The 20,058-nt window shown below is 56.7% G+C and overlaps 2 protein-coding genes across 3 annotated transcripts in view; both read left to right on the forward strand.

The window, feature by feature from the left end:
• LOC309394511 (nucleoside diphosphate kinase 6-like) overlaps positions 1 to 20,058 on the forward strand; it is a 435,625-nt gene that overhangs the window by 21,260 nt on the left and 394,307 nt on the right. The gene's annotated exons all lie outside the window — the stretch shown is intronic.
• The window catches only part of MAPK8IP2 (mitogen-activated protein kinase 8 interacting protein 2), a 44,364-nt gene continuing 24,618 nt past the window's right edge, over positions 313 to 20,058 (forward strand). For both annotated transcript variants that reach the window (XM_081957748.1, XM_081957749.1), the window contains exons 1-3: positions 313 to 585; positions 12,050 to 12,155; positions 14,659 to 14,883. In XM_081957748.1, coding sequence (XP_081813874.1) covers positions 521 to 585; positions 12,050 to 12,155; positions 14,659 to 14,883 — 396 coding nt within the window. In that variant the 5' untranslated portion in view covers positions 313 to 520. The remainder of the gene's footprint in view (positions 586 to 12,049; positions 12,156 to 14,658; positions 14,884 to 20,058) is intronic.

Below are 20,058 nucleotides of genomic sequence, written 5' to 3' on the forward strand. Positions count from 1 at the left end.
CCGCAGAGCCCACGTTCTACAACCGGGTGCCCAATGCTTTGTTTTGACGCCGGGCTGGGGGCGCCGGGAGGGGCCGCACATTCCCGCGGCCGCCGCCTGTGCCGCGCCGCGCATCCGCAGTGGGGAGGGGGCGCTGTGGAGCCTCGCTCCGCCTCGCCCCTCCTCCTGCCCCCCCCAGCCGCCTCCCCGCCTCCCGCCGAGCCGCGCCGGAGCACGACGGGCTGGTGGGTATTGGCTGCGCCGCCCGCCCCCCCCCCCGCCGCAGCCAGGGCAGGCGCAGACCCCCCACCCACCCACTCCCGCGCTGTTTACCCGGGCCCGGCCGGAGGAAGCGCCAGCGCCATGGCAGCTGCGGCTCTCGCCAGCCTCTCCCGGCAGCATCCGCAGTGAAGACCCACCGTCGCCGCCGCCCCGACCGCCCCGGCCTCGCCGCCCCTCGTCTCGCCTCGCCCGCGGCGCCTCGTCTCTCGCTCGCCTCTGCTCTGCTCGGCTGCGCGGCGCTGCGCTGCGGCCGGAGAAGATGGCGGATCGGGCGGAGATGTTCTCGCTCTCCACCTTCCACTCGCTCTCGCCGCCCAGCTGCAGGTAAGGCGCCTCCGCCGCCGCCCGCGCTGGCCTCCGCGGAAGGGCTGAGCCCGGAGGCACCTTGGAAGGCCGGGGCAGCTGAGAGGGAGTGAGGCCGGCCAGCGCGGCTCCGAGAGGCTCCTCGGGGCACACCCGCGACCCGGGCGGGTAAGCTGGGCCTGGGAGCGGCGGCCGAGGAGGTTCCGCTGGCTGAGCGTTGGGCGCCTCCTCGGAGGAGCTGGGCCTGGCCCCCGCCGGCCTCGCGCCACAGCCGGGCCCTGGACACGCCTGCCCGCCCGCCCTCGGACCCCTCCTCCCGGCAGCCAAGGGGGTCGCTAGCCGCTCCCTGCCTGCCCTTCCAAGAGGCCCGCTGGGGCCGCTCCGCGTGACCGCTCCCCCGGGGCCCTCCCTGCCTCCCTCCCTTGCCGCCGGGGTGGGGGTGGGGGGCGGTGGCGGTGGCGCTCGGCCCAGATAAAGAGCGAAGCCGCTTTTCCTCCCGCCTGGAGGCCGCAGCAGTGGAGGTATTTGGGGACTTTCGGGGTGCCGCTTCGTCGGCACCCATCCGGCCGCCATTCCTTTCATGGAGGAATTGCCCATCACTCGGCGGCTCTGGAGCGGCCTCGGAAAAGCCGGACCCCGCCCGCGGCAGCCCCGTCCGGCTCTTGCTTGGGCGCCCTGCGCTCCTTCCCCGCCCAGTGGCGAGTTTGAGCCTCTGGTGGGGGGCGCTTATCCTGCCCCTCCGAAGGAGGGGCAGCAGGCCAAGCGCTGAGCTTGCTGTGGGGAGGAGGCTTTAGGCCTGCGTGGTCCTGAGAGGCCTTAGCGAGCCCCGATGTTGCCCACCCCACCAATAGGCAAACTGGGCAAGGGACCTCCCCCTTTCTCTCCTCCCCAGGCTGATTCTGGCAGGGAGCCAGAGCGGCCTCTGAGCTCTGCTCTCCCAGATGAGCAGCAGCCTCTGCCCCTCTTGGAACCCCCAGCGACTGTGGGGCAGAGGGCTGCATAGTGCCAGCCCTGCCTTGTGGGGCTCCCTCTTCAAAGCCAGAGAGGGGCTTTGGGGCACTGCCCGAGGATTGGGGAAGGAGCGGGACCTCTTTCGGCTGGTCTTCTGATCCTCCAAGCTGTGGGAGGGGGAGGTTTCCTTGGTGGCCCCAGAGGCACCAGATGCCGGCCTCCCTCTTGAGCCAGAGCTGGTCCTGGAGGGCTCCTTCTGGACGGAGGTCCTTATTAGGGGAGAAGAACCCCAAGCCCAGCAGGCTCTTCAGGGAGGGGCAATCCTTGGTAGCTGGAAATCAGTTTGTGAGGTGTTGTGTGTGCCTCTTTGGGCAGGGAGGGCCCAAGGGTGGACCCAGTGGCTGCGAGAGTGGCTGGATCAGGCCAGCCAAGACCCCCGTGTTGGTTTCCCTGGGGGCTGCCCAGACGCGCCTCTCCTCCTGCTCTGTTGGTTGTCCTGAGGGCCCCTTGGGCACAGGCTGCCCTCACCCAGAGACGGGGCTGCAGGGGAACTGAGGGGCCAAGGACCAGGGCACGGCTAGCAGTTGAAGCCTTGGGAGGCTGGGAGCAAGCAGAGAGAGCCAGGCTCAAGCCCCCCAAACGGCCTCTTTCTCTGTGGGGTAAAATCAAGGGAGAGCCACCCGCAGTCCACCTTCGGCATCTTGGGCTGGGAGTCAGTTAAATGGATCCATGGAAAGGGCAGGGATATTGTCAGAGGAATCTGGACCTCCTTGGCTGCTTCTGGGATCTCTTCTGGGTGAGCAGGCATCCTGGCTGTCTGCTTTGGCACAAAGGGAGAGGTGGGGGGAGAGGAATGAGATGAAGGCCAGGGTGGTGGGGCCTTCTGCAGGTCTTTGGGAAGTAGAGGGACCTGGGCGGAGCCACCCCATTGTGCCCCTCCCAAGATGGAGCTGGCATGGCGCTTCCTGGCCTCCTGAACTCTCAGTGGTCTGGCCTTGGCCAACTGGCGGTCACCAGGCACCTGGAGGGCCAGCGAGTGTGTATGTGTGTCTTTTGGAGGCAGGAATACAATTGAAGGGGTGGGTTCCATGGTGGCCATGAAAGAGAAATGGGTGCCACAAGATGGGAGGAGCTTTGGGTTGTCTTTGGCCTTTTTCTCTTTGGGGGGTGGGGAGCAGAGTAAGGAGAGAAATGGCTCTGCCCATGACCATCTGTGGGCACCTTAAGGGAGACTCGGGCATGAAGGGGGAGATTCTCATACCCTCTTCCCAGAATCCAGGACACTTGGTAAGACATAACCTGGTCAGCCGTGGCCTATATAGGATGCATACGTGTATATAGGTATACAGTATATACATCCATACAGTACACCTGCATGGCCCAAGAGCACATTTAAGCCGCATACTGAAGGGACCCTCAATAGCAGTCTTTCGTCCAGCTTCTCTGCGTCTCTTGTGCTTGACCCATGAAGAGGGCAACCAGGAATGCCAAGGGCTTTCTCTGTGAGAAGCTACTCAGGACCAGGAAGCGTAGAGACATTGCTAGGTCCCTGGTGGATCCCAAGTGGATCCCTGCCCTTTGGAGCAGAATCTTGACTCTTCTGCTCTTTTCCTAGAGACTTTGAAAAATCTGGTTTTTCCAGCAGGGCAAATGGTGAAGTTTCTGGGATGTTGATATTTTTCATTTTTATCTTCTTGGCTGCTGTGGTTGTTTTATTGCCTTGCCCACTTGTAAGTTGCTGGTCAGCTGGATGGCCATCTTTTCAATCAATCAATCAATCAGGGCCACTCTATGTTTTATTTTATTGGCCATAGGGGCATAACAAGAAGCAGGGTGAGAAGGAGCCCCATGGGTTAGATTCAGAGATGGCCTGGGGCAACAAGGAAGAGGGAGAGAGGCACGGCCAGAAGGAGCCGGAGAGCTTCAGGTGCCCATCTCAGCCCCTCCTGCCCCAGCGCCACAGAAGTCCTGCTCCGACCCTGGGAGGGTCTCCCCATAGAGATGCGTGTAGTGGGGTGGGCCTCCCTCTGCAGAGGCCATCTCATCCCGCCCACAGAGAGGCATCATCGGCCAAGAGGAGATCCGGAGATGTTGGAGCACCCCCACCACTCTGTTGAGTTGGTGAGACCCCGTTTCACTGAGCAGACCCAAGCCCTTGGCTTCTTTGTTTATTACATTTATGTCGCCCATCTCGCACTTACCAGCATCATGGCATCCCCACATTGTGTCTTCAGAATTTGGGCGCTTGGCACCTGGCATGTATTTACGATGTCCCTGGAGTTGATGGGGGTTTTTAAGAAGAGATTGGACAGCCTTGGTCCTGAATGGCATGGGGTTTCCTTCCGGAGGAGGGGGTTGGACTAGAAGGTCTCTAAGGTGCCTTCCAGTTCTTTATTCTGTCACAGTCACGCCTCTCCTTTTGTTTGTGATGTGCCTCTCTCTAGGGTGTGGATCCAGGCTGGATTCGCACAACATACTTAACTAACTTGTGTTTTGCATCTGCACATCCTGTCGGGCTGCAAAATACCGAATGGGCTGTGAGTCAGACAACTCCAACCCGCTTCACGGACAATGCAGCTGCAGGCAGTACGTCTTCCGGTGACCTGGTTAAGCTGCTGTGGGAATGCGGCCACTGGAGTGGCTTGCTCTGAAAGTTGATAAGTGAACAAGCGCAGAAACCGAGTCAGGCCTGGTCCAGCTTGGTCTCTGCTGAGCTTAAGCAGGGCCAGGAACAGCCATGACCTCAGCTAGGAAATCCCCCCCCCCTTCCATGTTGCATGGAAGGAAAAAATGGAATAGGGGAGAGATGAGAGCAGCCTTCCAGTATAGGAGGGGCTGCCCCAAAGAAGAGGGAGTCAAGCTATTCTCCAAAGCACCAGAAGGTAAAACAAGAAGCAATGGATGGAAACTAATCAAGGAGAGAAACAACCTGGAACTAAGGACAAATTTCATGGCAGTGAGACCAATTAGTCAGTGGAATAGTTTGCTTCCTGAAGTTGTAAACACTGGGAGGTTTTTAAGAAGAGACTGGAGAAACCATTTGTCTGGAATGTTACAGGGTCTCCTGCTTGAGGAGAAGGTGGACTAGATGACCTCCAAGGTTCCTTCCAACTCTGCTATTCTGTTATTTTAAATGGCAGCTTCCCTCACCCTCAAGACTGTAAATGGTTTTTGCTTCAGCGAATGAAGGGCTGGGAGAGATCCATTCTTTCTTGAGAAGGATTTTGCCTTCTCTCGAGGGAGGGGGGAAGAGGGGGCCCCAGAGGTGTTTTGCCCGGTAAGGCCTTGAAATCCCTGCAAAATGGGCATGGTGGCATTATTATCCAATTAGTCAGAAGTCAAAACCGAAGCGGGGGGAGAGAGAGAGAGAGAGAGAGAGAGGGAGATACAGGAGGGGGGGAGGAATGGAGGAAAGATAAGAATTGTGAAGCAGGAATTGTCCCTTGGAAGTTGCAGGGCTGGTGCTTCAGCACATGGGGAGGACCAGGAAATCCGGTTTATTGCTTTGGGACCTGCAGGTTTCACAGCAACTTCATTCAGATGACCCAGATTTGGGGTCAAACGTGCTGCACGAACCTGGCTTTTCAATCGCTCACATCACCCACTTCAGCCAAAGATGCTCTAGTGGGAAAGCTTGAAGGATGAATCTTGCTTCTCCATCTGTCCCCAAAGCATTCATGAATTACACTGGGCAGCCGTGAAGGGCTCTTTCTCAGACCGGGGAGGGCAATTCTGTGCAGGAGGGGGCTGAGGTGGGCGCCTCCCCCTTTTAGCTTCTTTAGGAGGTCCCACCAGGGGGAGAGCCCCCCCTCACTCAGGTACTGAGGCAGGGAGGGGAGGGTAAGTGCTTATTCTTTGCTCAGGTGGGGAGAGGTCAAGGCTGCCAACCGGAGGAAATGGGAGCAGCTTTGCCGGGTCAGTTTGTAACCCAAAGATGGCCTCTAACTCCTTGGGTGCTGAGGGTGGGATGGGGGGCTCATTGGGATTCTTTAAGGGGGTTCGTAGCATCTCAGCGCCCAGCCTGCCTCTCTACCCAAGGCAGCTCTTTAAAGCCAGCGGAGGCTCCCGGTGGCTTCTCTTCTCTGTGATTGGGGTGACATTCAGGCCACAACACACAGGCACAGCTGCCCTTTGTGTCCCTATCCGCGTCCACTGCAGGGTGAGACAAAACACAATTCATGTTGCTAGTTACTGGGCAAGAGCTGTTTAATTTACACATACTTTAATCTTGCATTTTATATGTTAAACTTCATGTCCTACCTTATTTTGTGCCTTATTTTAATGGTGATGCCTCTGACATGAATAAACAAGCAGCTCTTTAAAAGACAACGAATTCTGAAATAATTAAAATGAAACCAACCCGGAAACAGCCCTAAAATCATTATTTAACCCATTCCAGAGGTTTCTCTTGGCGATTCCGCAGAGTTACCCTTTGGAAAGATAGGCGGCCAATACATTTGATAAATAAATAAAATGCCCTTTCATTTCTGAACATTTTCCTCTCTGCCTGCCAGATCTACTCAGCTTCATCTTTGGTTCAGAGGCCCAGGGCTCCTGGCTCAGGGCTTCTTTTGATGCTCCCCCCCCCCCCCCGGGACTCTTGAGGTGACCACTACTGGCATCTTGTTTTGGGTTGTGGTGTCAGCTCCACTTGTCCTCTTCTTCCTGGCGTCCCCTGCAAAGGAGGCTGCAGTCCTGTAAAGGCCAGGGGCAGTTTGGCTGCCACCATCCCAGATGCCCATCACTTCCCCTGCCCCACCCCAGGGCTGGCAGGGCCTTCTCTCTGTTGGCGCCTGATGGAGCATGATGGCTTGTCAGCCGGTCTCTAGGGCAGGGGTGGAGAACCTTGGCCCTTTCATGATTAAACTACCAGAGTTATCCCCCTTCCATGCTGACTGAGGAATTGTGGGAGTTGAAGTCCATAAGCCATAAAAGGGCCAAGGCCCCCTACCCCTGCTCTAGAGGAAGGACCCCGGTTTTCTCCCTGGATTCCAACTGAGGTATGTGGGGGCCAAAAGGGGTTGAAGTGTTGCCCCCTAAATTGACAGCTTAAAGTTACACCCATGGGAGGGACTGTGTCATTACTATAGTTCCCATCATCCTCTTCCAGGGAACTGAAATACAAGCCATGTTCTGATTTTGTTATAGAGAAGGAGAAGGGGGGAGTCTGAGCAGTTGCATACAGTTTCCCGGGGGGAGGCCGCCCATTCCAGAGAGGGGCCCAAGACAAGAGACTGCACAGTCCCCAGCTAGATGGGGAGGAAGAAAGAAATTCAGGGTAGCCACACTGTAGAATCTCTCATATCTGGTATTTTAGAAAGCTAGAGCTTTAGTCTGGCAAGATTCCGTCCATCAGGCGCAAGTAAGCAGAGGATTGGATTTCACGGTGTCGTCTTGGGCGTTGAGTCTGGCAAGCCCTTGGAAGTGCTGGTAGCCCAGAGCAGAGAAGCCAAACAGGGCTCCTGGGCCTCTCCTACGCAAGCAGCTCAGCAACGCCCACCGGAGATTCTAAGGTAGAGACCCACTAGATCACCTGTGCCATGCCAGCTGTGCCTGGAGCCTCTCCTTGGCAGCTGCAGATGGGGAAGGTCTCACGGTTGGCCTGGGATGTGCCCCTCCTCTTGTCCCTGAAGACAGCGGCTGGTTGGGAGCGGTCAATGCTGCCATGCAGCTGCAGCAGCGGCGGAGCAAGCGGCTTTGTCTCGGGGTGTCTTCTGCTCAACATGGGCATGGCGGAGAAAAGCGGCTTTGCCGTCTCCCCAGGGGCCGCTCCCCGGTGCTCACCAACTCAGTGTTTGCAACGGATGGGCTGCTCTGAACCTTTGGAAGGTGCGTTTCAGCAAATAGAAGTGCAGCTGTGGCCGATTCTTTGGGTCTTCAGACATAAACAGCCACCTGATTCTCATTGGCTGAAAGTCAGTTGGACTTCCCTGTAGTGAGAAGTGCTGAGGATGCAGTAGCTCCTGGGAACCGGGTGCATTTCAGATCAGGACTCTGGTTGGCTCTTCAGGCAGGGCCCCCAAGAAGGCCTGGGAGGCTGGCAGTCCCCTCGCACCCCACGGAATGAAGAGGGAGCTCTTCTGAAGGGTGGCCTTGCTCAGTTCCTAGGGCTGAGCCGTCCTTCCCTCTCTCCTTCAGGGCCTTTTAACGGTTGCAGTTGCCCTGCAGTCCATTATCTCTCTGGGCTTTCTTTAAAAATGCAACATTAATGGGATGATGGAAAGGAGTCAGTGAACAGGGAAAAGATAAAATTGTGAAACCTGATCACATACTCAGATCACAAGGCCTCCTAAGGATCAGGGCAATTTGCGGGATCTTGAATCATGTATTACATGCTAAGAAAAGAGGGTGGGGAACGTGGGAATTCAGCCCAAGTCAGAAATGGGAATTGGTCTCACAAGGGAAGTTTCGACCTGCTTGGTTTTCCTCCTTCCTTCCTCCCTTCCCCTCCCCTTTCCTTGTCCCTTCTTTCCTGCCCCCTCCGCCCCTCCCACTTGCCATGGCCTTCCATTGGCCCCGCCCCTTGTGTTCGGCTCCACCGGCCGCCTGAAGACCAGGGCGCTGCCCCTGCAGGTGCATTTGGCCTCGCCAGAGAAGAGCAGCTCAGTGCCCCAAAGAGGGAAGCCGCAGAGGGCAAAGAAGCCGAGGTCAGAGAAGGCAACCGGGAACTGGGGCAGGAGGGCCTGGGTTCGGCCCCCGGAACTGAGACGGGCCCTGTTTTCTTGCGTTCTGCCATTCCCTCGAAATCAGCACAGAATTGCAACCAAGCAGAAATTGGGCTTCTGTCTTTGCTTGTAAAAGACCCCAGTGCTGGTTTCTGAGGGGGGGGAAGGGGCTCAGGCATGGAGGCCGAATGAGCATCCCTGAATTGGATGGCCAGCGGGCTGCTCCGAATACGACCGTCGTCTTGGCTAGTGCAGGGAAGGAGGAGGACCAACACAGCAGTTCTGCATCGGAGAGCAGCTGCCTCCACACCAGTCAGGAACCAGGTGTAGAAGGAGATGCTGGCCGTGTTCCTCTCCTGTCCTGGAGCAGCTCCTTTGCGGACAGTGCAGCTGTGCTGCCCCCCCTGCTGACCTTGGTCCAGCTGGGCTGAGCGACAGGCATTAACCGCAGGGGTCTTCCAAGAACTTCTGGACAGACTTGAGTCTGGGTCTGCCTTGCTCTACTCCAGAGCTCCCCAAACATGGCAGTGATGGCTGGGGAATTCTGGGAATTCTTCAAGTCCACAAGCCTTAAAGTTGTTAGGTTTGGAGAGCCCTGCTCCGCTCCAGAGGTGGGATTCAGCAGGTTCTGACCAGTTCTGGAGAACTGGTAGTGGAAACTATGAGTAGTTCGGAGAACCAGTCAATACCGCCTCAGGCTGGCCCTGCCCCCATCTATTCTCTACCTCCTGAGTCCCAGCTGATCAGGAGAAAATGGGGATTTTACAATATCCTTCCCCTGGGTGGGAATTCCTCCCTCCCCCCCTCCCTTCCCCTCCCCTGTTTTACTGTACCCTTCCCCTGCCACGCCCACCAAGCCACACCCATGGCACTGATAGTAAAAAAAAATTGAACCCCACCACTGCTCTGCTCCAACACATGGCTCAGGCCCCACACTGGCCCTATTGGAGAAGCCAGGAGAGGTGTTCCCTCCCACTGCTTTCCCAAGCCAGATGTGGCTCCGATCACCACGGTCCCTTCGGAGGGGTTGTTTTTTCCCTGCAATGGGACCATTGCAGGATTTGGCTGGGCATTCCGGCTTCCCCACCCGAGCCGTGAGCTGCTGCCCAAGGAACCAAACAGCCGAAGAACTCCCCTGCTTCACCTTTCAAGCAGAGATCAACCTGGAACTGGGGAGGAATTCCCTGACAGTGAGGACAATTAATCAGAGGAACAACTTGCCTCCAGAGGTTGTGGGGCTCCATCACTGGAGGCTTTAAAGAAGAGACTGGACAGCCACTTGTCTGGGGTGGAATAGGGCAGGGGTGTCCAACCTTGAGAACTTGAAGACTTGTGGACCTCAACTCCCAGAACTGAGGTTCACAAGTCTTAAAGTTCCAAGGTTGGACACACCTGGTATGGTGTCTTCCATCTGAGCAGGAGGTTCGACTTCTAGAAGATCTCCAAGGTCCCTTCCAAGCCTGTTATTCTGTTGCCCCAAGGAATGTCCATCTGGCCAAGCGATCTGGCCAGAAATGTGGCCCCAGAAGAGGAGGTCCCCTTCCTCTGCTGTTCTTCTGGCCTCCTTGTTCCCTATCGCGGGTGGCACGGAGAAGGTCAGCACGGCTGGTGAAGGCACTCTGCGCATGGCCACTCATGTCTCTCTTTGCAACTGTGTAGATTTTCCCCACTTGGGATCTGGCAATCACTCAAGGAGCTCATTTTGGGATCAGCTCAGCCTCCAGGAGGATTGCTCAGCTTTGCAAAGGAGGCCTTTTATGTTTAAGTGGTTGCAGTGCCTGCCAGCCTCGTAAAAGGGGCAGGAGAACCATCTGCCTCCGAAAGCAATCAGAGGACCCGGGTGGGGCCTGGCTGGTGTCTCATGAGTTGGGCGCCTCCCCCCCTCCCCCGCTCACCGGATGGGATGCTTGGCAGGAGGAGAGAGAAGGCTGTTGCAGGGCCCAGCAACCCTGTCAGCTTATGGCCTGCTGTTCATGCACCCAACAAGCTTCCTGTATTTCAAATTCAGTTCAGGGTGATTATAGTTGGAGTGAGTTAATAATTTAAAAATATTTCCAGGATTTCATGATGCCACTGCTGCTGAAGAATGAATGTCCATCATTCCCGAGGCTTCTTCATCTTCCTCAGTTTAGCAGAAGAACAGAGTTGGAAGGGACCTTGGAGGTCTTCTAGTCCAACCCCCTGCTCAAGCAGGAAACCCTATGCCATTTCAGACAAATGGCTGTCCAATCTCTTCTTTAATATTCCCATTGTTGGAGCATTCACAACTTCTGGAGGCAACTTCTGTTCCACTGGTTAATTGTTCTCACTGTCGGGAAGTTTCTCCTTAGTTCCAGGTTGCTTCTCTCCTTGATTAGTTTCCACCCATTGCTTCTTGTCCTGCCTTTAAATGCCTTGGAGAATAGCTTGACTCCCTCTTCTTTGGGGCAGCCCCTGAGATATCAAAACACTATCATGCCTCCCCTAGTCCTTCTCTTCATTAAACTAGAGATTCCCAATTCCTGCAACCGTTCTTCATCTGCTTTAGCCTCCAGTCCCCCAATCTTCTTCGCAACATCTATTTACATCGTGGTGACCAAAACTGGGCGGCACTAACACTTCACGTGATCTTGATTCTGTCCCTCTGTTAATGCAGACCTTCCCCCTGCCCCCCTGAGGTTGCCCGTCAAAGGCATTTTGCTCCTGGCGACACACACGCTGGCACCTGCGCACTGGATAGGCAGACAAAGGGTGCCGGAGGACCCCCAATCCCTCCTCTGGAACTGAAGGCAGCTGGTGCCTATCAGGGGCCAGACGGAGCTTGTCTGGGACCCACAACTTTCCAGCTGCAGCCTGAAGCAGCCTCTCCTCTGGCTCCTACTTGCCTTGGCACCGTGGCTGGCCTGCTCCCTCACCCAACCCTCCAGGGAGGACCCAGAGGCCTTCACTGGTCCTGGGCACGAAAGGGTCCCCTCCTCCTCCAGCTGACCTCCAAGCACAGAGGGTCTGCGGCCCAAGGGCTGCTCTGCTCTGGGCTGAGCCTGGGGGTGGCCCCAAGGAATGGAGACCCTGATAGGAATCGCTCCCTGAGCCCCTTGGTCAGAGCAGCCGCTGGGCCACCAAGAGGTCAGCTGGCTATCAAGAGGGCAGTGCTGCTGACCAAAGCATTTCCCCAGGAAGCCCAACTGACCCCTCCGTCCGTTCTCTGCATTTGGCCACCATGGCTGGGCCTCCCCACCCTCTTGAAGGCCTGGGGTGGGGGGAGCCTCCTCCAAGCCAGGCCTGGGCCTCCCGGGGGCTCTGGCCCACTCCCGCTACATGGGGAGGGGGGGACTTTGCTGCAGTCCTGGCTTCCCATCTCAGTTACGTGATTTGAATGTACAGATGAGGGCAGCATTTCTGGCTTTCAGAGGATGGTTTCCATAACAACCATGTTCTCATCAGGTTGCTTAACTCTTCCGCTGCTGGACCAGCCTCTCCGCCTAGGTGGGCTTCCCCCAGATTGGGTGTTGGAGGGCCACGTTTGGCTCCCCCTCCTCCATTTAGGTTATGGGGGGGGGGCGAGAAGGTAGCCAGGGCAGGGCAGGAAGCAGGCTGAGCCCCCGGGAAGCCTCAAAGGCCAGGAGGTGCCCAGGGAGGGTTGGGGGCTTCTGCTCCAGGAGACGAGGCTCTGGGGGGCCCCCAAGGACTCCCCCTCCCTAATCAGCCACCAGCTCAGCTGTTGCAATTAAGGCTAATTGGAAGAAGGCGGGCAAGGGGCCGCCTCTTTTTCCAGGCCCAGCAGGTCCCCTGGCAGGTGAGGGTGGGGCGGGGGAGGAAGGGAGGGAGGGAGGGTGAGGCAGCCAGGGGTTTCCGAGCCTCATGGGGGTCTCCTCCTGCTTCCCTTGCAGACCCTCCCAGGACATCAGCCTGGAGGAATTTGACGATGAGGACCTGTCCGAGATCACAGACGATTGTGGCATCGGCCTCAATTACGACTCTGACCACAACGAGAAGGTGAGGGAAGCTGAGGGTGGGAGGGGCTGGCAAAGCGGGGAATGCCCCTCCCCTTTTACACAGGGGGACCCCACAGTTCACCTGGCCCGACCTTCCTGCCCCGCTCTTGCTCCAGGACCTCCCCCTTGACGGAGAGCCTGGATGGGTGGCTTGCAGGAGTCGCCTCCATCAACCCTCCCAGGAGACCCCCAGGGGGGAGGGGTGGGGGCAGGAAGCCTGCTCTCCTCTTTAAAGGGCAGCTGCTGGATCCACAGAGGCAGATGGGGGGGGGGGCTGGCTGGAGTCTGAGCTTTGGGTGAGGGTCAGCTGGCTCTTGTCCCTGTCTGGACTGGACCTTTGGGTCACAGCAGCAACAGGGAAAAAAGAATTGAGGCTCAATGTAAAGACCCCCCCCCAAATCGGTCTGGGGGAGGCCGTGAGCAGCTGCAGGCAGGGAAGAGCCCCACCAGCCGGCTGAATCAGCTCTGGAGGAATCCAGCTCTCCAGTCCAGGCCATGGAACCAAGTGGCCGCCTCTCCCTCATTTAGGAATATGGATTCCCTGCCTGCCAACCCAGATCTCTCTCTCTCTCTCTCCCTCCCTCCCTCCCTCCCTGCCCCCTCCCCTCTCCCTCCCCCTCTCTCTACCTCTCTTCCTCCCTCCTTCCCCCTCTCCCTCCCTCCTTCCCCCCTCTCCCTCCCTCCTTCCCCCCTCTCACTCCCCCCTCCCCCTCTCTTCCTCCCTCCCTCCTTCCCCCTCTCTCTACCTCTCTACCTCCCTCCCCTCCCCCTTCTCCCTCCCTCCCTCCCTCTCTCCCCCCCCTCTCTTTTCATCCTGATCCTTGGGGAAGACCAGCTGCACTATTTTAAATGTAAAAGCATTAAAAAATATATTAAGTGATCCCAGCAGCCAGGTCTCCCGTGCCCTCAGGCCCTGCAGGGAGGCAGCCAGATGGACAGACAGATCAGCCTGCTTGCATTCAAAGCTGGCTCCCCTGTCCCCTGCCCTCCCCCCCCCCGGGGATTTCCCCTTTGCTTGCCTGAAAAAGCAGCCAGTCAGGCAGTGATTACCAGGACTCCCCCCCCCCCCCAATGCAGGAAAGGGGGGAATGCGATTCCCGGGGCTCTCCAAGGAAGGTGGGGGCTCCTGCTGGGTCCTTCTTCAAGGGGGAGGGGCTGGGTTCTTCCTCCCATGCCTCCCCATGGCTGCAACAGTTTTGGGGCTGTTACGGCAAGGCTGGAGGGAGGGGACCTCCGGCCCCTGGGCTGCTGTTGGGGGAAGTCTTTGGGCACCAAACCCACCGATTGGCCCCATTGTCAAGTCTCTGCTGGGAGGGTTAGGGTTAGGATGTCCCACCAGACCCTCCGCCCCCCTCCTCCCCCCCTCCTCCTCCTCCTCCCCCCTCCTCCTCCTCCTCCTCCTCCCCCCCTCCTCCTCCCCCCTCCTCCTCCCCCCCTCCTCCTCCCCCTCCTCCTCCTCCTCCCCCTCCCCCTCCTCCTCCTCCCCCTCCTCCTCCTCCTCCTCCTCCCCCCCTCCTCCTCCCCCCCTCCTCCTCCTCCTCCTCCTCCCCCTCCTCCTCCCTCCTCCTCCTCCTCCTCCTCCTCCTCCTCCTCCCCCTCCTCCTCCCCCTCCTCCTCCTCCTCCTCCCCCTCCTCCTCCTCCTCCTCCTCCCCCTCCTCCTCCTCCTCCCCCTCCTCCTCCTCCCCCCCTCCTCCTCCCCCCCTCCTCCTCCTCCTCCTCCTCCCCCCCCTCCTCCCCCCTCCTCCTCCTCCTCCTCCTCCTCCTCCTCCCCCCTCCTCCTCCCCCCCTCCTCCTCCTCCCCCTCCTCCTCCTCCTCCCCCTCCCCCTCCTCCTCCTCCCCCTCCTCCTCCTCCTCCTCCCCCCCTCCTCCTCCCCCCCTCCTCCTCCTCCTCCTCCTCCCCCTCCTCCTCCCCCCTCCTCCTCCTCCTCCCCCTCCTCCTCCTCCTCCCCCCCTCCTCCTCCTCCTCCTCCCCCTCCTCCTCCTCCTCCTCCCCCTCCTCCTCCTCCTCCTCCTGGGTTCCTGCTGAGCCTTCCATCCAAAGGAGAGGGGGGGGTCTTTCCCTCCCCAGGAATGAGGCTCCTGAATGAGCCAACCCTTCCCTCTTTTCTGCCTTTTTCTGCCCCCCTCTGAAGACCCAGCCCCCCAACCTAGACGCAGCCCCCAGGAAGAACTGGGCTGCGCAGCTCTTGGCAAGGCCAGTCCTCCCCACCTGGTAGGGACTGTGGAGGGTTTAGGGTCCAGCTTGAGCCCCTTTGCCTGTGGGGAGGGGGGCTGCTCACCCATGGCCCAACCATAAGACCCCCTCAGCAGCCTCTGCCAGCGCAGGGCAAACCTTTCCTCCTCACGTGTCTGGATGCCCGGGGCCTAAGAACACAGGACAGCTGGGGGGGTGTCTTCTGAATGGGGGGGGGGCATGAATGCAGCCTTCCTGAGGGAGGGGGCCCCAGCCCAGTGGAGAGATTTCCTGCAGGGCCCTTAAGCTCTTCCTTTGCTTCCCCCCAGGACTGCCTGGGGCTGGGTAGGGGGGAGCAGCCCTACCCCACCTGCACCTTCCAGGAAGACTTCCAGGAGTTTGAGATGATCGATGACAATGAGGAGGAGGAGGAGGAGGAGGAGCTGGAAGAGGCCCCTCCCTCCCCTTCTGGGTCGCTGATACCTTCGCCCACCCCTGAGGACCCCCAGAAGCTTCGTCCCACCACCCTCAATTTGACAGTCACAAGCACCCAGGTGAGGCTCTGCCTCCCCCCTCCCCCGCTGAGCTTTGCACAGCCAGGTGGGGCAGCCGAACTCAGGCTGAGAGCTGCACCCGGGGGGGGGGCAGGGGGGGAAGCAGCTTTGTTCTCAGAAGAGGGGGTGGGGGGGGTGCTGAAAGGCGCATCCGGTGCTTGGATGGGGAGCTGGGAGGCTCTTATGCACGGAGTCCTCGACTTACAATAGTTCATTTAGTGACCGAAGTTCCAACAGCCCTGAAAAGGTGACTTAGGACCGGTTTTCACACTTATGACCGTGGCACCTTCCCTGTGATCACGTGATCAGAATTGGGATGCTTGGCAACAGACTCACAGTTATGACGATCGCCGTGTCCTGGGGGGGCTCATCAATCCCCTTTTGCAGCCTCCTGATGAGCGGAGTACGCAGGGAAGGCAGCTCCATTGAAGAAGCACTGGCTTACTTAACAATGGCAGAGATTCACTTAGTAAAGGTGGCAAGAAAAGTCACTAAATGGGGCAAAAGGCACTTAGCAGCAGAAATTTGCAGTTCAATTGTGGTCGTAAGTCGAGGACTACCTGTACAAAGAGCGGGAAATGTGAGAAGGAAGGCTGCCGGGCGAGTGGGGCTGGGGGCTGGGGGGACCCTGAGCTGCTCCGGGCAGGAGTCTACCCGGGACGTCTGCAGGCAGCCAGGGCTTCAGGGCTCCTGCCCCACTTAGTGGCCACTGATGCTCCAGCAGCCGTTCTGCATCATGAACAAGGCATAAGGCGGGAGAGTGCAAGGCGAGGGGGGTGGGCGAAGGAGGCAGCACCAAGGGCTCCTGGGGGAAGGGGGCTCCGCAGAGGCTGTTGGGGCCTTGGGGGGTCAGGAGAAGGCAGCGCCCTGCCCAACATTCGGAGGGTCCTCAGCAACCGGCTGCAGCCCCCCCCATAGGGCAAAAGATAGAGGGGGGCGGGGGGGAGCGATTGCTGGATGGCTGACAGGGAGCTGGGGGAGGGTATGCGCAGGATCCCAGTCTCCCAAAAAGTCTCTGAGAAGAGGGCAGAGAAGCGCAATCAAGGGGAGGAGGGAGGGTCCCCCTCTTCTCCAAAGCACCAGGACAAGAAGCAATGGGTGGAAACTAACCAAAGAGAGAAGCAACCTGGAACTAAGGAGGAATTTCCTGGCCGTGAGGACAATTAAACAGTGGAACTCCAGAGGTTGTGGGGGTTCCATTGCTGGAGGCTTTTAAGAACAGACTGGATGGCCTTCTAGCAGAAATAGTATAGGTCTCCTGTGATAGCAGGGGGTTGGACTTGATGACCTCCATGGGCCCTTTCAATTCTCTTAAACCAACTGGGGCTGCCTAATTGGCTCTAAGTCCAGCTGCATTTATAGGGCTTGGTGGGACCACTGAGGGTGGGGCTTCCAGGCAGCCCATTCCCCACATAGCAAAGGGGCTTCCCCACTCTGGTTTTCAGAAATGTATTTTTAAATGGGGCACCACTTGCTGAAAACGAGGGCAGTGAAGCAGCGGCATCGCCAGTGAGTGGCTGGCTGGGTGGGGGAGGGGCTTCTGTCCACCAGTTCAATGAAGCTCTGCGGGGGGGGGGTGACTTCCTGGGGAGGGGCTTCCTCCCGCCAAGAGACGGAGCCCCCCAGGTGGGACAGTAGACACAAGATGTGTGGCCTGTGGGCAGTCAAGGCAGCTGGCCTTGCCAAGGTCATTTGGACCACGGCAGCTGCCAGTCTCTCTGAGGACAGTGGCATAGGAGGTGCCCACCTTCAGGGCCTTCCCAGGAGGGGAGACAGACCCTCCTGCTCTCCTTTGGCCAGGCTCGACCGCTGCAGGGAGCCACAAAGGGTCCCTTGTGCACTGAATCGCTCCCCATGGTTGACAGGGAGAGGATCTCGCTTCACGGGAGCTGCCCGAATAAGGGCTCGGTGTGAGGTCTGAAGCCAGATTTGGCCCGGGGGTCTCTCAAACCCTTTCAGCATCTGTAGCAATTCCAGAGGTCCACTTTTGAGCTGGTGCCCTGCTATTTTTCTCTCCCCACAGCCCCTCCTGGATCCCCTTCCTCCCTTCTCATTGCTCTTGGCTGGACCCCTCCCCCAGCTCTTCACACATGCCCAGAAAGGCCCCCGGAAAGGACATGAAGGGGGCTCAGCCCCAAACCCCTTTGCCCCAGCCTTTGGGGTGGACATCCAAGGGGCACAGTTGGCCGCCTTAGCCTTACAAATAGGTGCCAACTCCTGCCACAACTCCTGTGTGCATCCCAAGCAGGGTTATCTTACACAGATCAGCAGCCCAGGCAGATATTATTTTATTGATTGATTGATATGGCTGCCCACTAAGTAACTCTGGATGGCTTATAATAAACAAATAAAAATGATGAAGAATAAAAGTCATTTGGTTGGGTCACTGAAAGCCATGCAGAGCCTTCCAAAAAAAAGCAGCGAAATGGATCTCCCTGCTGTTTAACTAAGACCCCAAGGGGCTCCTCCTTATTTATCAATGCACCCTGAATCTCTTCTCTAGGATCCCTTTTGAGGTGCCTGGGTGTCCCCTGAAGGCCACAGCTTGGTCTCCTTCCTGGCTGCCTGGTCTCCCCTGACCTGGATGCTGCTCCTGCAGGATTTTTGAGCAGTTGTTCCCCTGTCACAGGCCCATCACTAATCCCACCCCCTGAGATTACGGCTCCCACTTCCGGGCTTCTAATCTGCTGATACGTGAATTTTCAGCTGGTTTCCGCTGAAGCTCCGTTGTCAGCTAAGCCTTCCTAGGAAGAGACTGCTGAGCCTTCCCACTCCAATGGGGGTGGGGGCTGATCCCCTTCCTCTTAGCAGCTGGAGGAGGGGTCAGGTTGATCACAATACTGATGGAGGATCTGTAAAACTGGGCATGGTTGACCTGGAGGAAGCATCACATGAATAGCTCTACAGATATACACGTTCCTGGTGCATCCACCCTACCCTGAGATCAGGGCGGGGAGGGGGCATGGCTGGCTCAGAAATTCTGGGAGTTGGGAGTCCAGAGGTCTTAAAGGTGCCCCAGATGTCTCCTCCTTACAAGACCCTGATGCCCAGAAGACAGAGTTAGGCCGGTTGTGGTCATTAATAATGCCAGAAGGCTCCGGGAGCCGATGGTAGACCCCCTGAAATAGGGTCAGCAACAGAAGGAGACCCAGCCAAGGTTTTAGCCAGCAAATCTGTAGAATGGCATTGTATAGAAGCCAAAGCTACAATAAAGAAGCACGATAGGAAGAATAACAGAATTGGACGGGACCTTGAAGGTCTTCTAGTCCAACCCCCTGCTTAGGCAGGAGACCCTGTAGCACTTAAGACAAATGGCTGTCCAACATCTTTTAAAAAACGTGGAGCATTCACAACTTCTGGAGGCCAGCTGTTCCACTGGTTAATTATACTCACTGTTAGGAAATTCCTCCTAAGTTGCTTCTCTCCTTGATGGGTTTCCATCCTTTGCTTCATCTCCTGCCTTCAGGTGCTTTGGAGAATCGGTGGAAACCCCCCCCCCCTTTCTTCTTTCTGACAGCCCCTCAAATACTGGAATACTGATAACATGTTAATCCTGGCACTTATTTTCATTAAACTGGACACATCCAGTTGCGGCAAGCATTTTTTAGAATAGAGGCAACTTGGCAACTTTAAGGCTTGTGGACTTCAACTCCCAGAATTCTCCAGCCAGCATAGCTGGGTGTTGAGGTCTACAAGTCTTAAAGTGGCTAAGTCTGAAGTCAGATCTCTGCCTTCAAATGTTGATACCTCCAACTTTGGTGTTGGAGAGGATGCTTGAGAATATTATGGACAGCTAAAGAAACAACCAACAGATCATCAAACCAACCAACCCCGAGTTCCAGGATCACGGAGTTGGATGGGACTTTGGAGGACTTCTAGTCCAACCCCCTGCTTAGGCAGGAAACTCCCTCTCTATACTAGCACTGATGGCATTACCTAGTTGGGTCATGAAATGTTTTCAAGAAAACCACCAAGCTCAAAGAGCACCAAGGACCCCTCATTTCAATCCTGAGCTACTACAAATATTCTCCTTTATTGAAATCTGATTCCATTTCAGACAAAGGTTTTGTCACTTAATGTACAGACGGCCATTCTTCCTACTTCCTATTCAGCACTGATTCTGGATTAGAAACTCACTGCTGCTTCTTAGCCAGTTTTGTGGCTTTAATTGCTGGGTTCTTTTAATTATAATTAAAAAAAAACCGCTAAGTAAGGAAAATATGGAGAACAAACAAGGAACTTCCACTTTACAAGAAAAAAGCAGGCACCAAATTGTACTGGCCTGAGAGCTCATCTACAGGAAGATGGCACTGTTGCCATCAACAAAGTTGCAGCAGCTGGCAGGGCATCCTCTGGACCGTTGGACACGGGACACAATGTGGCCGTTCAAGGCCCTACTTGAAGCTTGTAAGCAGGCAGGGAGAAGACGGCTGGAGCCCAGAGGAAAGGTCCACTTTCTGGATCCTGGAGGAGATGGGGTGCTTAGCCCCAATCCTTTTAAGATAACTTGTGCTCAGGATCTTGCAGTCCAGGCCTCACCAGGACATTAAAAAACAAGAATTGCCAGATCTGCAACCAGGAGGCAGAAAAACCCTGGATCTCGTGATGAGAAGCGAAACGTCTTCAAAAGAAAAAGGCCAGAAAGTCCAGTTGCCTCTTTAAAAAGCACCTTTGGGACAACCGTGACCCGGATGACGGAGAATAATCTCCATAGACACTTGCAATGGGGAAATTACTCATTTCCTTTCCTCGCTTCCCTTTTGTTTTACAAAGAGCTGGCGTTTTGTGGAGACCTGGTATTTAGAGAGGGAAAAAGAATTATTAGAAGAACCCAGTAATTAAAGCCACATAACTGACTAAGCAGCAGCTTCTTTCTAAGCCCAAATCAGTATTGAATGAGGAGGAGGAAACGTCTGATTCAAGGCATTCGGGGTTTGCAACCTTCCCAGCCGAAAGGGACGGACGGACACGTAATTGTAGCTAAATCAAAACTCTAGCATCACGAGAAGGAAATGTAAACAATTTGGTGAGGATCCAGTGAGCAGGAAAGACATTGCTGTCTGTTTTATAAAAACGGCATTTTAAAAAGGAAGAATAAAATTGGGGTAAAAGCAAGGCCGTTGCTGTTCCAACGTGTCTTAAGTTCCCGAAAGTGATGACAGGTTGTGGAATAAT

The sequence above is a fragment of the Natrix helvetica genome, assembly GCF_964273705.1.
Source record: "Natrix helvetica genome assembly, chromosome: 6".
Taxonomy (NCBI): Eukaryota; Metazoa; Chordata; class Lepidosauria; order Squamata; family Natricidae; genus Natrix; species Natrix helvetica.